The sequence below is a fragment of the Nicotiana attenuata genome, unplaced genomic scaffold (assembly GCF_001879085.1).
Source record: "Nicotiana attenuata strain UT unplaced genomic scaffold, NIATTr2, whole genome shotgun sequence".
Classification (NCBI taxonomy): domain Eukaryota; kingdom Viridiplantae; phylum Streptophyta; class Magnoliopsida; order Solanales; family Solanaceae; genus Nicotiana; species Nicotiana attenuata.
The window spans coordinates 438013-447731 of record NW_017670530.1 but is presented as its reverse complement, the minus strand read 5'-3'; the positions used below and the strand labels follow the sequence as shown (position 1 = coordinate 447731).

Here is a 9719-nt window from a genome sequence, read left to right as displayed (position 1 = left end):
TACGCTGATAGTGTAAAAAACTGACACTAGTTTAACATTATATACCTGAACACATGCTTTATTTTTCTGAGAATGTAATTTTATTAATATTATAATTAATTACTTGTAATTATTGTTGGGTTTTATATAATAAGAGGTGTATTATGGAAAATGGAGGTAAAAGATTTGGAGGAAAACGAAATGTTTGAAGTTGTTTCCTTTACTATAATGTACTTTTTCTCTTATCGGAAAAAGGAAAGAAAATCTTTGTGTTTATATAGAGAAGCTGATGATAGGCTATAATTACATATTTTAGTCGCTTATTACACTCTAATCTGCACTTTAATTGAGTTTGAGCTTTAATCGCTAGTGTTCTGCACTAATTGTGTATTTTATACCTTGTAGGAGTGATTCTGAGCTATGTAGATATTATGGAATGAATTCAAGTGATTTGGAGCTTTGAAGTCTGAGTAAAAGCCCAAGGAATCAAGCCGGGATCGTGTTCGGGGATCAACGGATGATAGTTAAGAACGATACGGAGAATCGAGCGGGCATATAGTGCATTGTCTAATAAAATGCACATAACTTTTCCCTCAGAACTCCGTTTGGGCTCCACAATATATCGTTGGAAAGCTATTTGAAAGGGCTAAAACTTTCATGTTTTGCATTTTTGCGAATTCCCACTACCGCGGCGTATGGTACGGCCCGCCGCGCGCCGCGCCTGTGGAAATTCCCTGCAGCCTGTCAGAATCAGCTCTCTGAACTTCCCCACAAGCACACTGCGTGGCACGTCGCCCCATGCGGCGCGCCTGTGCAAATTTTACAGAGCCAGAGTCCTATTTCGCACAGGAAAAGGCTGTATTGCGTTTTCATAGGATACGCAAGAAATAGTAAGGCATATCGTTTTCTTGTTCATAAATCAGAAAATTCTGACGTTCATATTAATACAGTAATCGAATCCGATAATGCTGAATTCTTTGAGAATATTTATCCGTATAAAAATAAATGTGAGTCGTCTAATGATAATTCTAAGCGACCTCGAGAAGAAGCAAAGGAAAGTACGTTTAGTGAGGAAAATCCAAGACGTAGTAAACGTCAAAGGATAACTACTTCCTTTGGACCAAACTTTCTGACATTTTTATTGGAAAATGAGCCTCAAACATTTAAAGAAGCAATGTCTTCCTCGGAAGCACAATATTGGAAAGAGACAGTTAATAGTGAGATAGAATCCATATTAAGTAATCATACTTGGGAATTGGTTGATCTTCCTCCAGGAAATAAACCTTTGGGTTCTAAGTGGATTTTCAAAAGGAAAATGAAAGCTGATAGTACTATTGACAAATACAAGGCAAGATTAGTTGTGAAAAAGGTTTAGACAACGAGAAGGTCTTAATTATTTTGATACATACTCAACGGTAACGAGGATTACATCTATTCAGGTGTTAATAGCGTTAGCCGCAGTGTATGGTCTTGAAATCCATCAGATAGATGTGAATACAACCTTCTTAAATAAAGATTTGGAGGAAGAAATTTATATGGAACAACCTGAAGGGTTCATGATTCCCGAAAATGAAAAGAAGGTGTGCCGACTTGTTAAGTCACTTTACGGATCGAAACAAGCACCCAAACAATGGCATGCGAAATTTGACCAAACAATGTTGGCAAATGGATTTAAGATTAATGAGTGTGATAAATATGTATACATTAAGAACATTCCAAATCATACAGTCATTGCATATTTATATGTTGATGATATGTTAATAATGAGCATAGACATTGCGGATATAAATGCTACTAAGTGTATGCTTGCTAGCAAGTTTGATATAAAAGATTTAGGAGTTGCTGATATTCTAGGAATTAGAATTCATAGGATTCCTCAAGGACTGGCATTGTCTCAATCTCATTACGTTAAAATGGTACTGGAAAATTTCAAGTATTCGGATTTCAAAGTCGCAAAGATCCCGATTGATGTAAATGTGGCTCTTACAACGAATCTAGGTCAAAGCAAATCTCAATTGGATTATGCTCGAGTATTGGAAAGTTTAATGCATATCATGAATTGTACACGATCTGATAAAGCTTGTGTAGTAAGTAAATTGAGTCGTTACACAAGTAATCCCGACCACACTCATTCGATAGCAATGAAACGAGTTTTGGGGTATCTAAAACATATCCAAGATTATGCTTTGCATTACAGTAAGATCCTGTGGTAATTGAAGGATATAGTGATGCAAATTGGATCACTAGGTCATCAAAAACAAAGTCCATAAGTGGACATTTTTTTACAATTGATGGAGGAGCAATTTCTTGGAAATCATAAAAACAAACATGCATTGCTCGCTCAACAATGGAGTATGAGTTTATAGATTTAGATAAGGCTGGAGAAGAAGCTGAATGGCTCCGTAATTTCTTGAAAGATATTCTGTTTTGTCCCAAACCAATGCTTCTATATGCATACATTGCGACAGTCAAGCGACAATAGGAAGGGCTGGAAGCGTTATGTATAACGAAAAATCTCGTCACATACGACGAAGACATAATACCGTTAGACAACTACGCTCTAGTGGAGTTATCACAATTGACTACGTAAAGTCAAAAGATAATCTGTTGAATCCACTTACAAAAGGCCTAAATAGAGAGGTGGTTGATAAATCATCGAAGGGAATGAGACTATGGCCGAGGAAAAGTCACTGTGGCGGTAACTCTACCTAGAAGAGTGGAAATCCCAAGATCTAGGTTCAAGGAGATCAAACAAAGTCATTCGTAACGGTTCAACATTGTCAAATAAAATTTTGGTCTATTCGTGATAAGACAATGTTCAGTACCGAGGATAAAGCGTTAAGGCTTTTAATGGTTTCTAAGTTTGATACGGAGTATATCAAATAGTGTGTCTACGGGATGACACGTTTAGGAATCACCTATATAAGTGTGAAGTGTAACACTTCAAGGACAATTCTGTAAGGCCATTTCTCTACGCACTTATGAACTAGGCGTTGTTCATGGCTGAAACGAACACAACAATGAGAACCAAAGTCGGGTTAAAGGGTTAACTGTGTGACTTATGGCTGTCTAAGTATACACCAAAGTTTGACGGTTCAAAGATATCAAATCTACCAATTGACCGAGTATATCCGTCATAAGTTCACTATGAAAAGTTCAAAGGGAAACCTACTTATCCAGATGCAATTAATCCTTGCTTGTAAATCACATTTTTCATGCATGCATATTTTCAGATAGTCATTCCCCATTCATGTGGGGGATTGTTGGGTTTTATATAATAAGAGGTGTGAATGAAAAATGGATGGAAACAAAAAGTTTGAAGTTGTTCCTTTACTAATGCACTTTGTCCATCATCGAAAAAAGGAAAGAAAATGTTTGTGCTTATATAGAGAAGCACATCTTCTAACTCTTAAAGAGTTGAGAAGAAGTGGTGCCTCGCGCCGTCATTGTCGTCGCTCGGCTCGGCTTCGGCTTCGGCTTCGACTTCGGCTTTAGATTCGGATTCGGATTTGGATTTAGATTTGGTCAATTGATATAATTGATTGATAATTTTTTGGACCAAATTTATTTTTCGTTTTTCGTTATTTATTTTTATTTTTCCTAATATTTTCGCGGATAAGTTCCTAACCCCTAAAGGTCATTATTGAATTTAAAATTTGCGACCAAATGGAAAAGTTTTCTGCCGAAACAGTACCTCATGCGAAGAGGTATTTTCGCACCTATTCAACCCAGACTGTTTGGCTATAAATTTAGAGGTTTGGTCTCACTTTCAAACTACCGAAATTTGCATATTCTCCCCCCTCTTCTGCATTTCTGCATTGTTTTCCAAAAGCAAATATGTAAGAATTATTATGGCTTACTGACGTTTGTTGAGTTCGACGAAGAGTAATTTCCATTGTCGATATTACAGAATAGTTGTTTCGTTCTATCTTGGGAGGAATTAATCCAACAACCTTGGGCAACAATGAGGAGATTAGAGCTTTTCTCTCTCGGTGCACGTTAGGTGACTGACTAACCTGCGCCACCACCACAAATGGGAGGAAGAGGAAGGCCGAGGAAGAACAACACCAAAACACCAGCAATGGACCAGAAGCTCACGACGGATAGCACATGTGTACAAGGAAAAGGAAAGGCTAAAGCTAAGGAGAAAACACATGAGGATGAGCTAGATCCGGACAGTGACAGTGAAGAAAATTGGCCAGATCTGGGCAATTATCGAAATCAAACAACAACACCAGTAAATTCTAGCAAAAAATTGACATTGATGGAAAACTCAAACAAAGGAAATAGTGTAACGAGGATTGTAAGTGAGACACCCAACTTGAGTGTGGTACAAACCAATGGAACAGTACATGCAATCCCGAGCAAGGAACAGAGAGCTAATCCTATGGATAATCAGAAGGTAAACCAACAGAAGAGCTCAATTCCAACAGTAGATAAGGGACGATCATGGGCAGGACTACTTCAGGAGAACAAGTTAGCAGCAAAAGGTATGAATCTAACCTATATACCCCCGGTAATGAAGGATGGTGAAGTAGTAGTACAATTGATGGATGAGAACATTGAAGAAGAAAACCTAAAGTGGACTAGAGCTGTTATACTCTATGTGGTGGGAAATACTCATCAATTGGAGCTATTGAAAGGTTCATCACTAATCAGTGGGCAAATGTGTAGAAACCTAAGGTGCTATTCCACAATGATGGCTATTTCATTATCCTGCTTAGTACTAATGAAGAGAAAGAAGGGTGATGATAAATGGACCTTATACAATTAACAGTAGGCCAGTTATCATGAGGCAATGGTCAGAGAGTTTTGATTTCAATGAAGAAGTGCTGAGGACTATTCCCCTGTGGATCAAGTTTCCAAATCTGCCTCTTAATCTTTGGAGCAACCAAGCTTTATGTAAAATTGGAAGTGGATTGGGAAAACCATTATATGCTGATGCTTGCACAACAATTGCAAAGAGAATTTCGTATGCCGGGTTTTAATTGAGATGGATGTTACAAGGCCACTGCCAGAGATGATTAAGCTCTATGATCCTAAAGGCAAGGTGTTAGAGAAATTAGTACACTATGATTGGAAGCCACTGTACTATCAGAAGTGTTGTCAACTAGTCCATATATACAAGGACCAAAGGAAGCAGAAACAAGATGGAATGATACAAAAAACTGGGGAAGGAATGCAGAAGCAGGAATGGAGGAAAGTTACAGTACTTGAACCTGTAACTGATAAAATTGATGCCCAAGGGAGGTTTATTTAACAATTGGAGGAAGTCTCAATTGTGCAGCAGAGTAATCCAGAGGTTGAACCACAATGGCAAGTAGCTCGAGGCAAATCTGCTACAAAGAAGCATGCAGATGTCATAAGGGAGAAGGAAGTGGACATTGGTAATGCGTTCAAAGCACTGGTTGATACTGCTCAAAAAATTGTCCAACTGTCTGAAGCCCAAGGTGAAAAAGAGAAGCAGAACAAGAAGGCTAGGGAAGGATTTCCACAACTATCTATCATATCATGATGAACTTCATAGCATGGAATGTAAGGGGTTTGAATAAAGTGTATAAACAAAAAGAACTAAAAAAATTCTACAGAACTAATAAAGTAGTATTGATAGCCATAATAAAGCATAGAGTGAAGAGGAGTAATGTTGATTCTGTATTAAGAAAGGTTTTGAATAACTGGAAATGGGTGGACAACTATGATGAGGCTCCTGGAGGTAGACTATGGGTTATATGGGATTCTACACAGTTGGATTATACACTAATTAGAACTCATGAACAATTTATACTGGGAAAGGTAACTATAATGCAGCAGAATATCAACTTTTCTCATTGTGATGTTTATGGTAAGCATACAGTGCAAGACAGGAAAAATCTATGGGAGGAGTTGTTGAAGTCTGTGATTGATATAAGGAGTCCTTGTCTCATAATGGGTGATTTCAATACCATCCTAACAAGTGAAGATAGATTTAATGGCAGCCTGTGCAAGAGGTGGAGACAAGGGATTTCAAACAATTCTTATTGGATGCTAAAGTAGATGAATTGAAAACTGTGGGAAGACAATATACATGGACTAATAACCATGTACATAGCAGGATTGACAGAATTCTGGTGAATGCTGAATGGATACAAAAGTGTCTTAACATGGAAGGGATGTCTATGAATCCTGGATTCTCAGATCGCTGCCCTTTAAGTGTGAGTTTTGATACCAGCAGCCAAGCAGGTGGGAAACCTTTCAAATTCCTTAACTGCCTGGCAAGTTTGAATTCTTTTAAAGGACAGTTCAACTCAATTGGAGACCCAGAAATGGTAGACATACAATGCTAACAGTGTGGAGCAAACTTAAGAAGCTGAAAGTGGCACTAAAGCAGATGAATAAGGAAGAGTCTAGTGGAATTGATAACAAGATACAAGATGCTAGAGGGAGATTAGAAAATTTTCAAAGCCGAATGAGTATCCGAGGCCAAGATGTAGAGCAGGTTGAACTGGAAAGGGCAACAAAATTAGAGCTGGAAAAATGGTTAATGGTGGAGGAGAGCATTATAAAATAAAAGTCTAGGATACAATGGCTTAATCTTGGAGATTCAAACACAACATTCTACCATGCTTGCATGAAAAATAGACAAGCAAGGAACTACATTGGCAGGTTAATTAATAGCAATGAGAATCTATTACAGAATCCAGATGAGTTGGAGGCAGAGATCCTGAGTTTCTATTGGGGTTTACTTAGTACTGCAGCGACACAACTACTAGCGATCAATTCTAAGATTATGCAGAATGGATCTATGCTGAGCAGGAGCCAACAACTACAGTTAATCAGACCTGTTAGTAGAGAAGAAGTGAAGCAAGCTTTAATGGGCATTGATGATAACAAGGCACCAGGGTGTGATGAGTACAATTCCTACTTCTTCAAGAAGACATGGCACATTTTGGAAAAGGAAGTTACTACAACAATTCAAGAGTTCTTTGAGAGTGCAGATATGTGTAAAGCTATTAACTGCACAACCATCACATTGATACCAAAAGTTCAGAATCCAAAAAACATAAGAGACTTTAGACCTATTTACTGTTGCACAATTTTATATAAGCTCATCTCAAAAGTGATTACTACAAGAATGCAAGGGGTGATGGAAGACTTGGTGGATAATTGCCAAGCTGCTTTTATACCTGGAAGACTGATCACAGATAATATAATTATGAGTCATGAATTGGTGAAAGGTTATGAAAAAAAGAATATATCTCCAAGATGTATGCTTAAAATAGACATGCAGAAAGCCTATGATTCTGTGTAGTGGCTGTACATAGAACAAGTGCTAAGGTTACTTAATTTTCCTAAAGTATTTGTGAGGTGGATAATGGCTTGTATTAAAATAGTAACCTATTCAGTTCTTATTAATGGTAGACCTACTGCACCTTTTGAGGCAAGGAAGGGGTTAAGGTAGGGAGACCCACTCTCACCCTTCCTATTTGTTTTGGCTATGGAGTATCTGAGCAGATCCTTGAAGACATTGAAGGGAGATAAGAAGTTTAGATTCCACCCAAGGTGTGCCAGGTTTAACTTAGTGCAGGTGGGATTTGCAGATGACTTACTACTGTTCTGCAGAGGAAATGTACAATCTGTACAGATCCTGCACCAACATTTCCAGCAATTCTCTGCAGCATCAGGACTGATTTCCAATCCAAATAAAAGTTGCATTTATTTTGGAGGGGTGAACCAGTTGACTCAGCAACAAATTATGGAGCTACTTGGTTATACAAAGGGAGAATTGCCTTTTAGATATTTAGGGGTGCCTTTGAGTACTAAGAGATTGTCTACTATACAGTGTGAGCCCCTAATAGAGAAGATGTTGAACAGGATCCAGAGCTGGACTACAAAGTTCTTGTCATATGCAGGTAGAGCAGTACTGGTGAAGAGTGTGCTGTTTGCTATGCAAACTTTTTGGGCACAGATCTTTATGTTGCCTAAGAAAGTTATACAGTTCATAGAAACTATCTGTAGAAGGCTTCTTTGGACAGGTAATGCTGAACCAACTAAAAAGCCTTTGATAGCCCGGAGAAACTATGCTCACCTAAGGTTGCAGGGGGATTGAATTTTATTTATGTGGCATTTTGGAATGAAGCTGCTATCTGCAAATTGCTATGGAATACTTGTTATAGGAAGGAGAAGCTATGGATACACTAGGTACACACTTACTATATCAAGGGCCATACAGTCTGGAGTAAAGAACCAAAGAGTGCTTCCTGGGCAATCCAAAATATATTTCAGGCTAAGGAGTACTTTGCTAAGGTAGGATTGAATGAAGAAGATGTTCAGAGGATGGTGAAGTGTCCAACTAAGCAAATATACAGATCCTTACAAGGAGAATTTCAAAAAGTGCCATGGAGGAAGTTAGTGTGCAATAACCAAGGGCAGCCCAAGTAGATATTCATTTTGAGATTGGTAATTCAACAGAGGCTAGCAACTAAAGAGAGACTGGCAAGATGGGGTGTAATTACAGATCAAACATGCTCCCTGTGCAACAAGGAAAATGAGACAGTGCAACATATGTTCTTCAAGTGTGAGATAACAGGGAAGATCTGGAATGGTTTATTGAGATGGCAAGGAATACAAAGAACACAACATGCATGGCAGGAAGAGATTACATGGCTGGCGAAGGTGACCAAAGGAAAGAGTGCAAGGCCAGCAATATGCAGAATGATACTAGCAGCTGCTGTTTATCATTGTTGGCAAGAGAGGAACTTTGTGATTTTCTAGAAGAAGAGAAGGACAGACACTACTTTACTTCATCTTATTATTCAGGAAGTGAACATAAGGGCAGCTAAATTCCCTTATCTAGATAGAGCAATGGCTACATTGAACTGGTATCCGGAAGTTAGCTAGAATAGAACACAATAGTGGAAGCAGAAGAAGTAATAGAAGCAGTAAATGCTAGGTATCACTAAACCGGGGCTTCATGTCCAATAGGTGATACGCTAGATGCAATTTTTTAATAGATTAGATGAGTTGTAATTATTGCCACTTGGTAATAAAATACTTAATTACCAAAAGAAAATAGTGAGGAGATTAAATTCCTTAAAGAAACATAATTTTTTGTTGGGATCGAAACATTATTCATCTGATCTATTGCTGTCTTTTGTTTCTGGTTGCGTTTTACTATGCAGAAATTATATTTTCGAATACATGTACTAACAATTATCTTTTAGGTGACTTGATAGAATAAAATTATTTACTTTATTAGTGTGCAGTTGCGAAGCCAGAAAATTTTACCAGTGGGTTATGCAAGGGTGTTCAAAGTCTATTTTAATCAATAAGTAATATTTTATCTTATAAGTAGTATAATTTTTTAGCGAATGGTGTGCAATTGACCACCCTTGGGCTAACATAGCTTCGCCCTTGTCAATGTGTATAAGTTAATTAATCTTGCAGCAGTATGTACTTGCTCGATACACATAAAGGTGAATTACTATTGGAAACATTTGATTAAAAACCTGCCCTCAACCCAATTCCCTAATTAATTTTCACAAGCTCCTATCCAACCCTTTTCTCTTCCATGGTGATAATGTTTATCTCTGTCTCTAGCTAAGTAATATAAATATCTAAATGGAGATACATGTCAATTAGACAAAAGTCAACCAAATAATATCACTTTTAAGTTTTAATGCTTGATGATGCTAGCTTTAAGTCCTTTGGAACATTGAATGAATGAATGTGCTCATAATAGATTGATTAAAATGTTATTGATC

General features: G+C 37.7%; 1 protein-coding gene across 1 annotated transcript; it reads left to right on the top strand.

Moving 5' to 3' along the window:
- Positions 1-4972: 4972 nt before the first annotated feature.
- Positions 4973-7267, top strand: LOC109240616. Its single transcript, XM_019407282.1, has 6 exons — positions 4973-5200; positions 5267-5455; positions 5644-5772; positions 5955-6198; positions 6258-6502; positions 6653-7267. The coding sequence occupies exons 1-6, from the start codon at positions 4973-4975 to the stop codon at positions 7265-7267; spliced, it is 1650 nt and encodes a 549-aa protein (XP_019262827.1).
- The last annotated feature ends 2452 nt before the right edge of the window (positions 7268-9719 follow it).

What these genes read in the sequence shown, in the direction of transcription:
- LOC109240616 (XM_019407282.1), top strand. Translation starts at nt 4,973, where the DNA reads ATGGATGTTACAAGGCCACTGCCAGAGATGATTAAGCTCTATGATCCT. An exon ending in AAGTTACAGTACTTGAACCT is followed by an intron (nt 5,201 to 5,266) that starts GTAACTGATAAA and finishes TCAATTGTGCAG; the next exon opens with CAGAGTAATCCAGAGGTTGA. An exon ending in AAGAGAAGCAGAACAAGAAG is followed by an intron (nt 5,456 to 5,643) that starts GCTAGGGAAGGA and finishes GTATTAAGAAAG; the next exon opens with GTTTTGAATAACTGGAAATG.